At 53.2% G+C, this 19,286-nt stretch overlaps 1 protein-coding gene across 1 annotated transcript in view; it reads left to right on the top strand.

The window, feature by feature from the left end:
* hecw2a (HECT, C2 and WW domain containing E3 ubiquitin protein ligase 2a) overlaps window positions 1–19,271 on the top strand; it is a 34,259-nt gene extending 14,988 nt beyond the window's left edge. The window contains exons 11-30 of the mRNA XM_008404333.3: window positions 68–160; window positions 3,354–3,504; window positions 4,138–4,241; window positions 6,590–6,714; window positions 6,910–7,095; window positions 7,169–7,303; window positions 7,893–7,995; window positions 8,079–8,175; window positions 8,247–8,330; window positions 9,122–9,204; window positions 10,313–10,433; window positions 10,994–11,107; window positions 11,208–11,360; window positions 11,448–11,546; window positions 12,171–12,300; window positions 12,374–12,520; window positions 13,772–13,886; window positions 14,219–14,304; window positions 15,405–15,517; window positions 16,766–19,271. Of these exons, the coding sequence (XP_008402555.2) occupies window positions 68–160; window positions 3,354–3,504; window positions 4,138–4,241; window positions 6,590–6,714; window positions 6,910–7,095; window positions 7,169–7,303; window positions 7,893–7,995; window positions 8,079–8,175; window positions 8,247–8,330; window positions 9,122–9,204; window positions 10,313–10,433; window positions 10,994–11,107; window positions 11,208–11,360; window positions 11,448–11,546; window positions 12,171–12,300; window positions 12,374–12,520; window positions 13,772–13,886; window positions 14,219–14,304; window positions 15,405–15,517; window positions 16,766–16,877 (2,351 nt within the window). The 3' untranslated portion in view covers window positions 16,878–19,271. The remainder of the gene's footprint in view (window positions 1–67; window positions 161–3,353; window positions 3,505–4,137; window positions 4,242–6,589; window positions 6,715–6,909; window positions 7,096–7,168; window positions 7,304–7,892; window positions 7,996–8,078; window positions 8,176–8,246; window positions 8,331–9,121; window positions 9,205–10,312; window positions 10,434–10,993; window positions 11,108–11,207; window positions 11,361–11,447; window positions 11,547–12,170; window positions 12,301–12,373; window positions 12,521–13,771; window positions 13,887–14,218; window positions 14,305–15,404; window positions 15,518–16,765) is intronic.
* The last annotated feature ends 15 nt before the right edge of the window (window positions 19,272–19,286 follow it).

The raw sequence follows: 19,286 nt of genomic DNA, 5'->3' as shown, positions 1-19,286 counted from the left end.
GCGCCTCCTGCTGGTCTCAGATGGTCAAATCTCCCAGAAATAATCCAGTAAACCGGTTTTCCTCCAGACGCTCCCGTTAACGGCCATCCGGTCCGATCGCTGCCTTCGGTGCGAAATGACATCCACCGATACCAGAGGGTGGACGAGCCGCTGCCCCCCAGTGAGTGTGTGTGTCTGCATGCCGAGTCACGCAGCATCACGCAGCATCACGCAGCATCACGAAGCATCACGCAGCATCACGCAGCATAACGAAGCATAACGCAGCATCACGAAGAATCACGCAGCATAACAGCATCACGCAACATAACACAGCATCACACAGCATCACGCAGCATCACGCAGCATCACGAAGCATCATGCAGCATCGCGAAGCATCACAAAGCATCACGCAGCATCACGCAGCATCACGAAGCATCACGAAGCATCACGCAGCAACGAAGCATCACGCAGCATCACGCAGCATCACGAAGCATCACGCAGCATAACGAAGCATCACGCAGCATAACGAAGCATCACGCAGCATCATGCAGCATCACGAAGCATCACGCAACATCACGAAGCATCATGCCGCATCACGAAGCATCACGCAGCATCACGAAGCATCACGCAGCATCATGCCGCATCACGAAGAATCACGCAGCATAACGAAGCATCACGCAACATAACACAGCATCACGCAGCATCCCGCAGCATCATGAAGCATCACGCTGCATCATGAAGCATCACGTGCATCACCCAGCATCATGAAGCATCATGAAGCATCACGCAGCATCACGAAGCATCACGTGCATCACCCAGCATCATGAAGCATCATGCAGCATCACGCAGCATCACACAGCATCATGCTGCATCACAAAGCATCATGAAGCATCATGAAGCATCACTCAGCATCATGAAGCATCACGCAGCATCATGAAGCATCATGAAGCAACACGCAGCATCACGAAGCATCACGTTGCATCACGCAGCATCATGAAACATCATGCAGCATCACACAGCATCATGCTGCATCACAAAGCATCATGAAGCATCACGCAGCATCACGAAGCATCACGCAGCAACGAAGCATCACCCAGCATCATGAAGCATCACGCAGCATCACGAAGCATCACGCAGCAACGAAGCATCACGCAGCATCACGAAGCATCACGCAGCATAACGAAGCATCACGCAGCATAACGAAGCATCACGCAGCATCATGCAGCATCACGAAGCATCACGCAACATCACGAAGCATCACGCCGCATCATGAAACATCATGCAGCATCACACAGCATCACACAGCATCATGCTGCATCACAAAGCATCATGAAGCATCATGCAGCATCATGAAGCATCACCCAGCATCATGAAGCATCACCCAGCATCACGAAGCATCACGCCGCATCATGAAGCATCACCCAGCATCACGCAGCATCACACAGCATCATGCTGCATCACAAAGCATCATGAAGCATCACCCAGCATCATGAAGCATCACCCAGCATCACGAAGCATCACGCAGCATAACGAAGCATCACGCAGCATAACGAAGCATCACGCAGCATCATGCAGCATCACGAAGCATCACGCAACATCACGAAGCATCACGCCGCATCATGAAACATCATGCAGCATCACGCAGCATCACACAGCATCATGCTGCATCACAAAGCATCATGAAGCATCACGCAGCATCACGAAGCATCACGCTGCATCACCCAGCATTACGCAGCATAACGCAGCATCATGAAGCATCACGCTGCATCATGAAGCATCACGCAGCATCATGAAGCATCATGCTGTATCACAAAGCATCATGAAGCATCACGCAGCATCATGAAGCATCACCCAGCATCATGAAGCATCACACAGCATCATGCTGCATCACAAAGCATCATGAAGCATCACGCAGCATCACGAAGCATCACGCTGCATCACCCAGCATCATGCAGCATCACCCAGCATCATGAAGCATCACACAGCATCACGAAGCATCACGCTGCACCACCCAGCATCATGCAGCATCACGAAGCATCACGCAGCATCATGAAGCATCACGCAGCATCACGCAGCATCATGCTGCATCACAAAGCATCATGAAGCATCACGCAGCATCATGAAGCATCACGCTGCATCACCCAGCATCATGCAGCATCACGAAGCATCACGCTGCATAATGAAGCATCACGCAGCATCATGAAGCATCACGCAGCATCACACAGCATCATGCTGCATCACAAAGCATCATGAAGCATCACGCAGCTTCATGAAGCATCACGCAGCATCACACAGCAACATGCTGCATCATGCTGCATCACAAAGCATCATGAAGCATCACGCAGCATCATGAAGCATCACGCAGCATCATGAAGCATCACGCAGCATCACGAAGCATCACGCTGCATCACCCAGCATCATGCAGCATCATGAAGCATCACGCAGCATCATGAAGCATCACGCAGCATCACGCAGCATCACGCAACATAACACAGCATCACGCAGCATAACGCAGCATCATGAAGCATCACGCTGCATCATGAAGCATAACGCAGCATCATGAAGCATCACGCAGCATCACGAAGCATCACGCTGCATCACGCAGCATCATGAAGCATCACGCAGCATCACGAAGCATCACGCTGCATCACCCAGCATCATGCAGTATCACGCAGCATCATGAAGCATCACGCTGCATCATGAAGCATCACGAAGCATCACGCTGCATCACGCAGCATCACGCAGCATCATGAAGCATCACGCTGCATCATGAAGCATCACGCAGCATCATGAAGCATCACGAAGCATCACGCTGCATCACGCAGCATCATGAAGCATCACGCAGCATCATGAAGCATCACGCAGCATCATGAAGCATCACGCTGCATCATGAAGCATCACGCTGCATCACGCAGCATCACGCAGCATCACGCAGCATCACGAAGCATCACGCAGCATAACACAGCATCATGCTGCATCACAAAGTATCACGCTGCATCACGCTGCATCATGAAGCATCACGCAGCATCACCCAGCATCATGCAGCATCACGCCAACTGTTTTTTGGGGGAAAGTCTTACTTTCCTATCATAAGCAAACTAAACTGCTGGTACTTTAACTGGACCAATGAGTTCTGTTCTAACTGCATCCAGTTTTAAGTTTTCAAATCCATCCATCCATCCATCCATCCATCCATCCATCCATCCATCCATCCATCCATCCATCCATCCATCCATCCATCCACCCATCCATCCATCCATCCATCCATCCATCCACCCATCCATCCATCAATTAGTTGTAATTGATTTGATAATATTCTGCCTGACGCCGCCATGTTTTGATGTTTTAACCCTTTCCTCCCCATGTCTGCTCAGACTGGGAGGCTCGGATCGACAGCCACGGCCGGATCTTCTTTGTGGATCATGTGAACAGGACGACGACGTGGCAGCGGCCCACCGGACCGCCCGTGTCGCAGGGCCTGACCCGCTCCAACTCCATCCAGCAGATGGAGCAGCTCAACCGCAGGTAACCATGGCAACGCAAAGCCTCATTTAGGTGGGAGTCATTACCGACGACGACCAGATAAAACTGGAGTCTGGAAAGATTTATTGTTTCCCAGCCACATGGAGAAATTTCATATTGTAGTCCAGTAACTGTGTTTCCTTCAGTTGTTATAAAAATGCTATAAATATCAAATATGACTTAACAGAAAAGTGACTCCCTGATTTAGTGCATTGAAATTGGGCCTCTGTCTCTTTAAGAAGCTCCTGCTCTTCCTGAAGCTCCGCCTCCAGGAAGTCGTCCCAACATGGCTCCTCTATTAACCCTTTAATGTTTGTGCTAGCGTTGCTCTGAGCAGCAGCTCCTATAATGAGCTCAGCTGTCTGCTAATTGCTGCTGGCTAGTCTGAAGGAGCTGAGTGGGGGAGGAGCTGCGCCTCAAAGGCGGGGCTAGAGCCACCCAGGTGTTTTAACAGCTGAATGGTTGCTATTAGAGGAAACATGAAAGAATCAAAGGAGAACTCGGGGAAAAACATAAAACATGATGAAAGATTAAAAAGTTAAATTCGCACAACCCTTGAAAATCTGATCAGCTAAGTGTCTCTTTGCTTTCTTCATGTTTTTTAATTTAACCGCAGTTTGTTTCTCCTGCTGACAGATACCAGAGCATCAGGAGGACCATAACCAGCAGTGAGCGGCCAGAGGAATCCTCCGCTGAGCTGCCGGAGCCGGAGGGCGAGCTGATGCCTCACTCCATCTCCGGTCAGTTTCCTCTGACGCAGCAGCCGGTCGCCTCCAACCGGTCGCCTCCAACCGGTCGCCTCCAGCCGTTAGCCTCCAGCCCGTCCGGTCACCTCCCGCCAACCGGTCGCCTCCGTCCGGTCACCTCCGTTCGGCCGGTCGCCTCCTGCCGGTTGCCTCCAGCCGGTTGCCTCCAGCCGGCCGGTCGCCTCCGTCAAGTCGCCTCCAGCCGTTAGCCTCCGTCCGGTCGCCTCTGTCTTGTCGCCTCCGTCCGGTCGCCTCCTGCCGGTTGCCTCCAGCCGGTTGCCTCCAGCCGTCCGGTCGCCTCCGTCCGGTCACCTCCGTCCGGTCGCCTCCGTCTTGTCGCCTCCGTCTTGTCGCCTCCGTCTTGTCGCCTCCGTCTTGTCGCCTCCGTCTTGTCGCCTCCTGCCGGTTGCCTCCAGCCGGTTGCCTCCAGCCGGCCGGTCGCCTCAGTCCAGTCGCCTCCAGCCGTTAGCCTCCCTCCAGTCGCCTCCGTCCGGTCGCCTCCGTCCGGTCGCCTCCGTCTTGTCGCCTCCGGTCGGTCGCCTCCGTCCGGTCGCCTCCGGCCGGTCGCCTCCGTCCGGTCGCCTCCGTCCGGTCGCCTCCGTCCGGTCGCCTCCGTCCGGTCGCCTCCGTCCGGTCGCCTCCGTCCGGTCGCCTCCGTCCGGTCGCCTCCGTCCGGTCGCCTCCGTCCGGTCGCCTCCGTCCGGTCGCCTCCTTCCGGTCGCCTCCGTCCGGTCGCCTCCGTCTTGTCGCCTCCGGTCGATCGCCTCCGTCCTGTCGCCTCCGTCCTGTCGCCTCCGTCCTGTCGCCTCCGGTCGGTCGCCTCCGGTCGGTCGCCTCCGGTCGATCGCCTCCGGTCGGTCGCCTCCAACCGGTCGCCTCCAACCGGTCGCCTCCGTCCGGTCGCCTCCGTCCGGTTGCCTCCTTCCGGTCGCCTCCAAACGGTCGCTTCCGTCCGGTCGCTTCCGTCCGGTCGCCTCCGTCTTGTCGCCTCCTTCTGGTCGCCTCCGTCTTGTCGCCTCCGGTCGATCGCCTCCGTCCAGTCGCCTCCGTCCGGTCGCCTCCGTCCGGTCGCCTCCGTCTTGTCGCCTCCTTCTGGTCGCCTCCGGCCGGTCGCCTCCGTCCGGTCTCCTCCGTCTTGTCGCCTGTGGTCGGTCGCCTGCGTCCGGTCGCCTGCGTCCGGTCGCCTCCGTCCGGTCGCCTGCGTCCGGTCGCCTGCGTCCGGTCGCCTCTGTCTTGTCGCCTCCGTCCGGTCGCCTCCGTCCGGTCGCCTCCGTCCGGTCGCCTCCGTCTTGTCGCCTCCTTCTGGTCGCCTCCGTCTTGTCGCCTCTGGTCGGTCGCCTGCGTCCGGTCGCCTCCGTCCGGTCGCCTCCGTCCGGTCGCCTCCGTCTTGTCGCCTCCTTCTGGTCGCCTCCGTCTTGTCGCCTCCGGTCGATCGCCTCCGTCCAGTCGCCTCCGTCCGGTCGCCTCCGTCCGGTCGCCTCCGTCCGGTCGCCTCCGTCCGGTCGCCTCCGTCTTGTCGCCTCCTTCTGGTCGCCTCCGTCCGGTCGCCTCCGTCTTGTCGCCTCCGGTCGATCGCCTCCGTCCTGTCGCCTCCGTCCGGTCGCCTCCGTCTTGTCGCCTCCTTCTGGTCGCCTCCGTCCGGTCGCCTCCGTCTTGTCGCCTCCGGTCGATCGCCTCCGTCCTGTCGCCTCCGTCCTGTCGCCTCCGTCCTGTCGCCTCCGGTCGGTCGCCTCCGGTCGGTCGCCTCCGGTCGATCGCCTCCGGTCGGTCGCCTCCAACCGGTCGCCTCCAACCGGTCGCCTCCGTCCGGTCGCCTCCGTCCGGTTGCCTCCTTCCGGTCGCCTCCAAACGGTCGCTTCCGTCCGGTCGCTTCCGTCCGGTCGCCTCCGTCTTGTCGCCTCCTTCTGGTCGCCTCCGTCTTGTCGCCTCCGGTCGATCGCCTCCGTCCAGTCGCCTCCGTCCGGTCGCCTCCGTCCGGTCGCCTCCGTCTTGTCGCCTCCTTCTGGTCGCCTCCGTCCGGTCGCCTCCGTCCTGTCGCCTCCGGTCGATCGCCTCCGTCCTGTCGCCTCCGTCCTGTCGCCTCCGTCCTGTCGCCTCCGGTCGGTCGCCTCCGGTCGGTCGCCTCCGGTCGATCGCCTCCGGTCGGTCGCCTCCGTCCGGTCGCCTCCGTCCGGTTGCCTCCTTCCGGTCGCCTCCAACCGGTCGCTTCCGTCCGGTCGCCTCCAACCGGTCGCTTCCGTCCGGTCGCTTCCGTCCGGTCGCCTCCGTCCGGTCGCCTCCGTCCGGTCGCCTCAGTTGGCTGGTCCAGATGTGTCTCTGACCGTTCCCTGAATCTCTTGCAGAATATCGCAGAGAAAGCGCCGTGGCCCACTCCAGTGGCCGTTCACGCCTCTCCCTGTTGCTGCAGTCGCCCAGCGCCAAGTTCCTGTGCAGCCCAGACTTCTTCACCGTGTTGCATTCAAACCCCGTAAGCTCTGAGCTGCTCCGCCCAGTTCACCCAGTTCAGCCAGTGGATCCATAAAGTCTGATCTGCTGGTTTTCAGTGTTTTCATCTCTGTTCTGAGTTTCTGCCTCTGATTGGTTGTTTCCAACCTGAGCTGTTCCTGCTGGTCACCGCCTGGTGCGGGCCGCCTGAGCTAATCTGCGGTTGCTTTTCGTGCAGAGTGCCTACCGCATGTTTACCAGCAACACCTGCCTGAAGCACATGATCAGCAAGGTGCGGCGGGACGCTCACTACTTCGAGCGCTACCAGCACAACCGCGACCTCGTGACCTTCCTCAACATGTTCGCCAACAAGCAGCTGGAGCTGCCCCGCGGCTGGGAGATGAAGCACGACCATACTGGGAAGGTGGGCCAGCTTCCTGACTTTGACTAGGACGTCAGTAGCTCAGCTTCTAAGGGTTTGTGGTTTTGACCCGCAGCCTTTCTTTGTGGATCATAACTGTCGGTCGACGACCTTCATCGACCCCCGGCTGCCGCTGCAGAGCTCGCGCTCCACCGGGCTGCTGGCCCACCGCCAGCACCTGAGCCGCCAACGGAGCCACAGCGCCGGGGAGGTAAGAGGCCGCCGCAGAGGTCGCGTGGAGGTCAGATCAGTCCTGGAGAGACTGTTGGGTCAAAGGTCAAGCCTTTATCCAGCCTTTATCCGCTCTGTCGATCCGGTCCGATCCGGTCCGATCCAAACCTGATGGAAGAATCTCAGCAGCTAGTTAGATCCTGGTAACCAGAACCAGCCAGAACCAAGCAGATAAACCCTGGTTGTTGGGTCGGGTCCAGAACCAGCTAGTTGGGTCCAGAACCAGCTGGTCGGGTGGTTCTGGACCCGCTGCTGGTTCTGGACCCGACCCAGCTGCTCGGGTCCAGAACCGGCTGGTCGGGTCCAGAACCGGCTGGTCGGGTCCAGAACCGGCTGCTCGGGCCCAGAACCGGCTGCTCGGGTCCAGAACCGGCTGCTCGGGTGGTTCTGGACCCGCTGCCGGTTCTGGACCCAACCCAGCTGCTCGGGCCCAGAACCAGCTGCTCGGGTCCAGAACCGGCTGGTCGGGTCCAGAACCGGCTGGTCGGGTCCAGAACCGGCTGCTCGGGTCCAGAACCGGCTGGTCGGGTCCAGAACCGGCTGCGTCCTGATCCGCCGCTCTCTCTCAGGTGGTGGATGACTCCCGGCAGAGCGGCCTGCCCGCCATGCCCCGGCCCTCCAGCACCTTCAGCGGGTCCAGCCGCAGCCCGTACCACGATGTGGTTCCTGTGGGTGAGTCCGCCGGGCCGGGTCCAGTTCTGGACAGAACACACACCTGGACTCACACCTGGACTCTCTCTCTCCTCTGCCTCCAGCCTACAATGACAAGATAGTGGCGTTTCTACGGCAACCCAACATCTTTGAGGTCCTACAGGAGCGGCAGCCTGAGTTAGCCAGGAACCACTCTCTAAAGTAACCTGAACACGACCTTTGACCCCCGACCCTGCAGGACCCTGCCTGTTTAACCCTGCGTGTGTCCGCAGGGAGAAGGTCCAGTTCATCCGCAGCGAGGGCGTCAACGGACTCGCCCGTCTGTCCAGCGACGCCGACCTCGTCATGCTGCTGAGGTGAGACCCGATCTGTGAGCCAAACCGGTTCTGGAACCATTTACCGGGTTCAGCGTCCTTATGAAGTCTTCAGCTAAGGATCTAAAACTCAGACCTCAGACTCTAGTTCCTAAGTTTTGTCATGACAGAACAATTTTATCTTATTTGTTGTTTTTTTCTCACGAGACGATCAAAAGTTTGGTTCTTTCACTGACATCTTCATTTCGTTCTGTGGCTACCGCTAACTAGCTGCTAACATGCCCTATTAGCTAGCTAACTTTTTGTGTCCATAATGGGCGAAGTAGTCAACGTAAGGGGAGCGATGGTCAACAGCGACAGGCGAAAGTCGTCTCTACTCAGGAGGAAACGCAACACGGGACGCGACTGTGACCACGGTTAACAAATGTCCCTGAATTTGATTAGATTTAGATGCGACAGCCGACACGATGTTTCTGCGTTCAGTTTGTCGAGTCGGTTTTTGTGCTGCCATGTTTTTCCCAGCAGGCTGTTTGCTAACGCTGCGGCTCCTCCACCGTTAGCTTCAGCTGTGATTGGCGGAGCAGCGTCAGTGTTTTCATGTTGAAGCTGGAGAGGCAGTGAAAACTTTCTGTTGTTAACCGCTGAGCCTCCGATCCTGCGGTGTAGCTTAAGCTAGCCATCTAAAATATCACCAAGTTTCATTCTGCTTGTAGCTCAACATGTTTTCCTCACAGTGTTTGGATTCCACCTGCTGTCAGTCCGCTTGTTCTGCTGAGTGACTGAATTTAGGCCGCCTCATTTCTGACCTTTGACCTCTCATGCTTTGTCTCCAGCCTGTTTGAGGAGGAAGTGATGTCATACGTGCCGCCGTTGCTCCACCCAGGTTACAACCTGTCTTCTCCTCAGAGCTCTCCAGGTAAACCCGTCTCTGTTTGCTCACACTTTATTGCATTCACAGCTTTTATTAAACAACAGCAATAAAAAGTTTTGATTATTTCGATATGAATTTGTTTTGTTTGTTCAGAAAGTAATATAAAGCCAGACGTCCTGTAAATACGCTGGAAACGTCCTGCTCCAGACCTCACAGGTTCAGTAAATCTCCAGACGCTGAACGTCTCAAAGTTTGACTGAACCCTGTGTGAAAAAAAGGGCTGAGGGGTGGAGCCAATAAGGGCTGAGCCAATAAGGGCTTAGGGGCGGGGCCAGTCAGGGCTGGGGGGCGGAGCCAGTCAGTGCTGAGGGGCGGGGCCAATCAGGGCTGAGCCAAATCAGGGTTGAGGGGCGGAGCCAGTCAGGGCTGAGGGGCGGGGCCAGGCAGGGCTGAGCCAAATCAGGGCTGAGGGGCGGAGCCAAATCAGGGCTGAGGGGCTGAGCCAATCAGGGCTGAGGGGCGGAGCCAGTCAGGGCTGAGGGGCGGAGCCAGTCAGAGCTGAGGGGTGGAGCCAAATCAGGGCTGAGGGGCGGGGCCAGTCAGGAATGAGGGGCGGAGCCAGTCAGGGTTGAGACTGTGCGCTGCTACATTTAGCAACTTTTCAGTAAATATTTACTTGGAACTAAATATTTAGTTTCAAACTGTGACAAATGAACGAACAACAATGTGGAAAGTTGTTCATTCATCTGTGGAAAATGAACCATCATTTTTTTCTCTTATCTAAACTCAAATTATTTACAATAATGTTTATAATAAGGTTATAAACGCATTTATTTATTCTGTATTTCTGCTCAGTTTAACAGAAAAATGTTTGAATTTACCCAGGATTAGTGTGCAGGATTATCTGGTAAAGAAAAACCAAACACCTTCCAGGCAGATTAATTCCTTCTCAGATTAAATTGTGTGAAACAAACAAACTCCTCCAGATTGTTTTGGTTTGTTGGATGTTTGCTGCAGTTGAACTGAAGAGAATCTGATGAGTCTGAAGCTGCAAACCAATCCAGGATTAACCTGCATCAGTGTTTGATTTGGTTTAATCTGCTGATGGGCTCCTGTCTCCGCCCCACCTGGGCTTTCATCCCGTTCGCTGCAGGAACGCCGCGCGCCAACGCGCGAGCGCCCGCCCCGTACAAGAGAGACTTTGAGGCGAAACTGAGGAACTTCTACCGGAAGCTGGAGACGAAGGGCTACGGTCAGGGGCCGGGAAAAGTCAAGTACGTCAGAGAAATACACGATTACTGCGTCATTTATGTTTTTACATAAGCTGGGAAAGTAACCAGATGGTTTTCTTTAATAATATATCAATAACAGACATAAAGAATGAACATACTTACAGGTCACTGAATGCATTTTAAGACCAATTATGAAATCTGAATCTGGACACATTTCACTTTTTGTGACATTTTTAGACCCACTTATTTCTGAATCTTCCACAATATTTGATCAATGAAGCATCTGGACTGGATTCTGAACATCTCGACGTTCAGGCAGGAATTATAACAGGCTTCACTGTTCCAACATGAACTTTAACTAGGCCACAGTGGTAATTTCACAAACATGATTGACTGATTCTGATAAACTTACAAACTTTTTCTCGGCTCTTTGGGTATTGAAGGAACTTCACTAGTTCAGTGGAAAAAGTCTGTTTGGGTTTCTGTTTTTGTGTTTGGAAATGTTAGAAAAGTCCAAACAGAAAGTATTTTAGGTAAAAATGACACCAACAGAACCAACGTTACGTTTATTATTCTGTTTGATTCTTTCTGCTCGTCTCCAGGCTCATCATCCGCAGAGATCACCTGCTGGAAGACGCCTTCAACCAGATCATGTGTTACTCCCGCAAAGACCTGCAGAGGAGTAAACTCTACGTCAGCTTCGTCGGCGAGGACGGGTGAGGAAGACGGTGCCTGATGGTCCGAGGTTTGGTTCTGTTGAATGAGAGCGGGCCGAGCAGCGCGCCCTGAGGAACTCCAGGTCACTGTGTGTTTCAGGCTGGACTACAGCGGGCCGTCCAGAGAGTTCTTCTTCCTGGTGTCCAGGGAGCTCTTCAACCCGTACTACGGTTTATTCGAGTATTCGGCCAACGACACGTACACGGTGCAGATCAGCCCCATGTCCGCCTTTGTGGACAACCACCACGAATGGTGACTTCCTGTCAGCACTTCCTGTCTGCTGCGGACCAGCAGCTTCACGGTTGTTCTGAGAATCGCTGTGGTTCTGTCTGCGTCCAGGTTTCGGTTCAGCGGGCGGATTCTGGGCCTGGCTCTGGTTCATCAGTACCTGCTGGACGCGTTCTTCACTCGCCCGTTCTATAAAGGCCTCCTGCGCATGTGAGTGGTTCCTCCGGTGGTGTCACCGGGTCGGAAAGGCCCCAAGTTTCACCAGAACCATCCGGCTGATAAACACGTGTAGGGAAATGATTAGTTCATGCAAAGATGAATTCCTCTGTGGACTGATGAAGACTAGTAGGAATATTTTAGTTTTTATTTTCCTTTGAAGCTGCAGTAGGTTTTATAAAGAATATATATTTTTCCATATTTGTTCAAACTGTTTATTATGAGACGGATGATGTGTGAACACAATGATCTCCCTGAGCTGCTGCTACCGTCTGAGGAAACACACCAAATTCACCCAATCAGAGCCAGGAGGCGGGCCTTAGTGCTGTTAATCACCTCATGTACTCACCGCTAAATGTGCTAATGGTGGACCAACAGGAAAACCATTTATCCACCGTTAATGGTGGCCATGCTAACTAGCTTAGCATTCATGGCAGGCTATGCTAGCTGCAGTGTAGCAGAGAGCAGGGGAGGGACGAGAAGCTCCACACAAGTTGATTGGCAGCTCTAAGACCCGCCTGCCGGCTCTGATTGGTGGTTTCTAAGGAAGAGCAGATTGGTACCGCCCATTAGAAACCCGGTTCCGCCCATAAACTGGTTCTGGTTGTGTGCCTGCAGCCCGTGTGACCTCAGCGACCTCGAGTTCCTGGATGAGGAGTTCCACCAGAGCCTGCAGTGGATGAAGGACAACGACATCGAGGACATGCTGGACCTCACCTTCACCGTCAACGAGGAAGTCTTCGGACAGGTCCGTCCCCTAAACGCGTCCCGCACAACGGACCGGTGTCCGTCCTTAGTTCCCACCGGCTGTTTGTCTGCAGATCACAGAGAGAGAGCTGAAGCCCGGCGGGGCGGGAATCCCCGTGTCCGAGAAGAACAAGAAGGAATACATCGAGCGCATGGTGAAGTGGCGCATCGAGCGCGGCGTGGCGCAGCAGACCGAGAGCCTGGTCCGAGGCTTTTATGAGGTACCGCTAATTAGCGCCAAGCTAAAGCTGCAGCTCTGAGCTAGCGAAATATTTACTAGCTACTAGCTTAAACAGCAGCAGCTTAATGGAACTTTTACTTCATGCTTTTCTGTCTTTTTGTTTCTTTAGTTTTTACATTTTCCTTTGAAAACAAACTTTCTGAATTTTTAGTTTGGCTTCATTGATTTTAGTAACAGATTTTCTCCATGAAGAAACAGATGATGGTGCTGGAAACGTTTGGTTTGGGTCTCATGTCTGTGTGTGTGTGGGGTGTGTGTGTGTGTGTTTCCCTGTGTGTGTGTTTGTTTCCCTGTGTGTGTGTTTGTTTCCCTGTGTGTGTGTGTGTGTTAACCTCTGTGTGTGTTTCCCTCTGTGTGTGTGTGGGGTGTGTGTGTGTGTCTGTGTGTTTCCCTCTGTGTGTGTGTGTGTCTGTGTGTGTGTGTGTCTGTGTGTGTTTCCCTGTGTCTGTGTTTCCCTCTGTGTGTGTTTCCCTCTGTGTGTGTGTGTGTCTGTGTGTGTTTCCCTCTGTGTGTGTGTTTCCCTGTGTGTGTGTTTCCCTGTGTGTGTGTTTCCCTGTGTGTGTGTGTGTGTGTTTCCCTCTGTGTGTGTGTGTTTCCCTGTGTGTGTTTCCCTCTGTGTGTTTCCCTCTGTGTGTGTTTCCCTCTGTGTGTGTGTGTTTCCCTCTGTGTGTGTGTGTTTCCCTCTGTGTGTGTTTCCCTCTGTGTGTGTGTGGGGTGTGTGTGTGTGTCTGTGTGTGTGTGTTTCCCTCTGTGTGTGTGTGTGTCTGTGTGTGTGTGTGTGTGTCTGTGTGTGTTTCCCTCTGTGTGTGTGTGTGTCTGTGTGTGTTTCCCTCTGTGTGTGTGTTTCCCTGTGTGTGTGTTTCCCTGTGTGTGTGTGTGTGTGTTTCCCTCTGTGTGTGTGTGTTTCCCTCTGTGTGTGTGTGTGTTTCCCTGTGTGTGTTTCCCTCTGTGTGTGTGTTTCCCTGTGTGTGTTTCCCTCTGTGTGTGTTTCCCTCTGTGTGTGTGTGTTTCCCTGTGTGTGTGTTTCCCTCTGTGTGTGTTTCCCTCTGTGTGTGTGTGTTTCCCTGTGTGTGTGTGTGTGTTTCCCTCTGTGTGTGTGTTTCCCTGTGTGTGTGTTTCCCTCTGTGTGTGTGTTTCCCTCTGTGTGTGTGTTTCCCTGTGTGTGTGTGTGTGTTTCCCTCTGTGTGTGTGTTTCCCTCTGTGTGTGTGTGTGCGCGCGGCGGCTCGTCAGGTGGTGGATGTGCGCCTGGTGTCGGTGTTTGACGCCCGGGAGCTGGAGCTGGTCATCGCAGGAACAGCAGAGATCGACCTGACCGACTGGAGGAACAACACCGAGTACAGAGGAGGTACGAGGCAGAGGCCTTCCGCACCTTTCAGATCCACAACACTCACTTCCTCCTGCCTGATCAGATCACTTCCCACGCAGAGAAGACCTGTGACTGAATGCAGAACAAAGACTTAGAAGCTTTTTATTTATGATTTTTTATTTTTAATTAATACATTTTTTATTACATTTTTTGCATTTATTAATTAAAATAAAAATTATTTTCGATTATTATTGTTATCTGAGATTAAATGGTTGATCACAGTAGAGCCACAGCGGCAGGAGGAAGAGGAGGAGGAGGAAGAGTTTCTTTTCCATCCCAGTCATGCACCATCATCGTCTCTCTGCCCTCAGGTTACCATGACAACCACATAGTGATCCGCTGGTTCTGGGCGGCTGTGGAGCGGTTCAACAACGAGCAGAGGCTGCGGCTGCTGCAGGTAGGAGGTGCTGCCCCCTGGTGGAGGCACTGGCACAGTGAGGCCAGCGCGTCACACACACCGTTATCATCATCGTTGAATATTATTGTTATGGGACATGAAACCAGTCCTGACTTTATCGCTGCTGCTGTGGCTTTTATTAATGAAACCAGATCAGCTGATGCAGCATGAATTCATTTTCCAGATGGATTAAGATGCAAACTACTAAAAGATATAAGTTATAATCCCTGAAGTGGGTCAGTAGTTTGTCTCTACATAATTTGAAACGATAAACCTGCAGAGCGTCTCCTTCCTCTGTAGGGTTTGTTTCCAGCTGATCATCTGAGACTCGACTGGGGAACAAAACCGTCGTTTGATATTCAGTTTAAAATGGCCTCATATGGAGGACTGATCCTGCCAAAACTAATACATGTCTTCATAAAGTTATCTGCAATCAATTATTATTTAATTGGTTTTGTAGTTAAAACAAACTTTGCAGCACATTTTATTGATTTATTAAAAGCCTTTGATACAGTTGATCATGAAATCTTGATGTTGAACTCCAATCAGCTGAATGATGGAGTCTGTTCCCCTCCTGATGGTCCGGTCGACCCGGTTCTACTGGAACCAGAACATCTGCTCCACCTCCAGCTGCTCTGAGTCAAACCAACCTGTTCCCCTCCTGGCCTGTGGGGGCGCTGCACCAAGAACCACTGAAGGAAACGACACAAAAACCTCTGAAGACGCTGAGAGCAACTTCCTGTTTCACCAGATGGAAACAAGATGGAGGATTTTAGCGGTTGGAGGATTTCTCTTTAGGCTAAAGACCAGGAGCCATTTCTGCTGCTAGCGCTAGGCTAACATGTTAGCTTTGGTTACCCAGAATGCCCTGCTCTGTAGTCCACTTCCTGCTGTTGGAGCGGCCTCTGGTCCGCTTGGCGTTCACATTCAAACTGAACCAGACTGAGGTTTGGAGGACCAGAGGTCAAAGGTCAACTAGTATTCACACCAACCGGACCGGACTTTGACTAGACAGTCAGACTAGAACGGAATGATTGGTGCGGCCTGTGTGTGAATCCCCGTTTGTTCAGCAGCTGCCGGTTTTCCTGTTTGTGCTGCAGTTCGTGACGGGAACGTCGAGCGTTCCTTACGAAGGTTTCGCCTCGCTGCGAGGGAGCAACGGGCCGCGCAGGTTCTGCGTGGAGAAGTGGGGGAAGATCACGTCTTTACCCAGGTGAGGCGAGGAGAGAGACGCTGCACAGGTAGAGCTGTCATCAGACCGCAGGGTCAGTTTAGTTACGACTCAAACATGACGGTTTCAGAAAGTAGAGGTTGGATTTAGACTCTTGAGGAGAATTTCTCTGAATTATTGGGCAGCTAAATGGAAACACATTTTCATATCTCACTGTTTAAGATGAAAATAAACAGAGTTTTAAACAACCATTTTAACTCGTGACCTCATGTTGGGTCACCTCCAGGTCTTAAAGGGTCGAGTCTCTGAGAACAGTTTTAAAAACATGGTCAGGGTTTTCAGGAAAGCTGAGCCGACTGTCCAGGAACGACCAGAGGAATTTAAAATCTGCCACAGTTTCAACAGGTTGGGAGAAACTGGAACCACTTTCAGTTCTTCTCATTTAATTAGATCTGTATCCTTAAGAAAATGAAAAATATGTTCTTTTGTTAGGGAATTTATCTTTTACTGCTGCAGTAATGCCAGAATTAATAATAAATAATAAAGACTTTAGTATTCTGAATTAGTAATGTAATTGTATTAGCTGTGTTACCGCCCCACGCCACTAGAGGCAGCATCAGGCCTGAAAAGATGCGATAAGGAGCAGATTTACACAGAAAGTCACAGAATTTGCTAAAAGCTGTGATCTTTGCTGAAGTAAATAAAAGAGAGAAGTTGAAATACCTGCTGAGAGAGAAACTCTGTCCTAAAGGTGAAAATATATCACAGATTTTAAAAGAAAATAAAACAGAAGTGTAGGAAATAGCGCCCCCTTCACTTCCGGAGTGCAATGGTCCCATTTCCAAATAAGGTAAGAGACTGACATCGGTCCGTCCCGCCCCTTCCTGTTAGTAGAGAGGTCCTTCTCCCCAGTTCAGACTGGTTTCCTGTTTAAGCCCCGCCCACCAGCTCTGATTGGTCCAGGTTTATGTCCTTTGGCTTCCTGTGAAGTCAGAAGGTTCTGGAGGTGATTCTGACCTTGTTGGTACCAGCAGCCCAGATTGCGACTCCAACCGGACCTCTGGCCCGGTTCTGCTGCTCCGTCTGGCTTCATCAGAAAAACTGTGTGCAGGTTTCTGGTCCAGGTTTCCTTTGACCTGTTGACCTTTAGCAACGAAACGTTTGCTGGTTCTGTGATGGATCGTTCTGAGACTGTTGGTCAGCCTGTTGAATCCGTTTCGTTCATCCATCGATCGATCCCTCCGTGTCTGTTGAGTCCCACCTGGTTGACGCCGTCTGTCCGTCCCTCAGGGCTCATACCTGCTTCAACCGGCTGGACCTGCCTCCCTACCCGTCCTTCTCCATGCTGTACGAGAAGCTGGTGACGGCCGTGGAGGAGACCAGCACCTTCGGCTTGGAGTGACTCCGGAGCGTCTGGAGATCCCATGCTCTCGTTGAGGAGAACCAGAGAAGAAGAAACGGACGGCGCACCAACCCGCCGCTCCGGTTCTGTGAGGAGACGGACGGAGAACCAGAACCGCTGGATGTTGTAAAGTTTCCCGTTTCATGTGAACCCGTTTCTGTCACTGAGCCACATGTGTGCTTTATCTCAGCAGCCGCTCCGGCCGACCTTCACACTGGGGTTACCTGCACTCACTCACCTGTTGGCACAAACCGGACCCGCTCCTGGAGGACGAACCGGGTTCTGATGGGTTTGGATCTGCAGAGCCCGGTACTTTCCACACCTTTCTGATGAGCAATACTTTGACTTCCTCCTAACAGATGACATCACTTCCCACGCGGTGGCGAATGTACCAAACCGAATGTACGAGTCCAGAACACCAGAAGGTTCTGGACGGCTGGAGCTGGACGGGCCGGAGTCAGAACATAATGAATGCCATAATAAATATTACCTGGTTCTGTTCAGGCCTTAGAATGAGGTCAAAGGTTCTCGGCTTTGTGACCGGGTTCTGGTTCTGCTGGGTTTGGATCCAGGTTCTGCTGATGACCCGGTTCAGACCCAGCTGCAGCTGCAGTGGTGGGCGCGCTAAACGCAGATCTGGTTTCTCTTTCAGTGCTTTTGCTAACTTTCAATATGTTTAGCACAGTTAGCTTCTGCTAAGCTAATTTTTGCAGATAAACTCCAAAGCGATAGTTTACTGGTGGTTTAATAAAGTTATCGACTGTTAAGAATCGTTCTAATAGTTTATTTTCTCATTCTGAAGTAGCAGCAGTTCTTTCTGTTTATGATTAGCACATCGGCATTAGCTTCTGCTAAATCACATGTTGGTATAGTGATTTTGTATTAGCTGAACGAGTGTCTATGATTAGCATGAGCTTCTGCTAAACACCCTGTTGATGTAGCGCGTTAGTGGAAATACCAGCTGAGTTGGCCACGCCCACCACTGATCAGCTGCTCCTCTAAGGTCACTGCGGATGTTTTTCCATTTTGGCGTCACGATAATGCCCCAGAGCTGTAGCTAGTGCCGCTAACACACCTGGACGCTGCAGGTAGCTGCGCTAACACACCTGGACGCTCCAGAGCTGCAGCTAGTGGCGCTAACACACCTGGACGCTGCAGCTAGCTGCGCTAACACACCTGGACGCTGCAGCTAGCTGTGCTAACACACCTGGACGCTCCAGAGCTGCAGCTAGCTGCGCTAACACACCTGGACGCTGCAGCTAGCTGTGCTAACACACCTGGACGCCCCAGAGCTGCAGCTAGCTGCGCTAACACACCTGGACGCTGCAGCTAGCTGTGCTAACACACCTGGACGCTCCAGAGCTGTAGCTAGCGGCGCTAACACACCTGGACGCTGCAGCTAGCTGCGCTAACACACCTGGACGCTGCAGCTAGCTGTGCTAACACACCTGGACGCTCCAGAGCTGCAGCTAGCTGCGCTAACACACCTGGACGCTCCAGAGCCGCAGCTAGCTGGTCCCGTTGATGACGTTTGCTCAGATGTCGCCTGATTCTCGGTCCGCCATCTTCAGCCCGGATGTTTTTGCGAAGCTCAGCTGAGTTTCTGAATGTGAGGTTTGTTCCCAGTGCCTCTGATGGTTTCCTGTTCCTAACTGGGAGACATGGACGTTTCCGGGACATGTCCATGGACATGTCCAGACATCCGTCTGTCCTCCCGCTGGAAACGCTGCATGTTAGACCTACGGAAGCCTGTTGGAGTCAGACCACAGGAGCCGCGGTGGTTTCCCTTTCCTCCCAGTCCAGCCCTGCATGCAGGGTCTGTCCGGTGCGGCTCCGTGAGCTGCTCCTGGCACAGACCACTAGGTGGCGCTGTGTCGTAGCTCCATATTGCATGCTGAAGTAGTGCCGCCCGCCTTTCTAGCTCCGTGCATGAGGATTCCTGCTCTCCATTGACGGATCTGGGTCTGGTGAAGTCGGTTCGGGTCGGCCCGCCGGGCCAGCATGGTTCTGAACCGTCTATCTTAGTAATGAGCTGACTGGACCTGGGTTTGGAGAACCGTGTACAGAACCACGAGTCTCTGTGTAAATGTCTGTCTGTTGTGTGAAAATATCCGTTTTGCATCGATTGTACCAAAGGTTCGGGTCTGGCGGAGCGGACCGGACCGGACCGGGAGGCCGGTTCTGGTTCGGTCCGACTCATCTCACCTCTGGGTTCATGTCTGGGGAACTTTGCGCATGAGGAGCTTCAGGTTCCGGTCGGACCTGGAGGTTCTGGAACATTTCCCTCCGGACCCGGACGCACTTTTCAGAACTCCACTCTATGCAAGGCGCCTGTGTGTTTGTGTCCATTTCACTGGGTTGTAATAAAAGAAACCGGAGGAGCATTTGATACGACAGGCGGACTCTTCT

This window comes from Poecilia reticulata, chromosome 2 (genome assembly GCF_904066995.2).
Source record: "Poecilia reticulata chromosome 2, P_reticulata-male-v2, whole genome shotgun sequence".
NCBI lineage: Eukaryota > Metazoa > Chordata > Actinopteri > Cyprinodontiformes > Poeciliidae > Poecilia > Poecilia reticulata.
The sequence above is the reverse complement of the archived record's forward strand: the minus strand, read 5'-3'. Positions and strand labels throughout refer to the sequence as shown.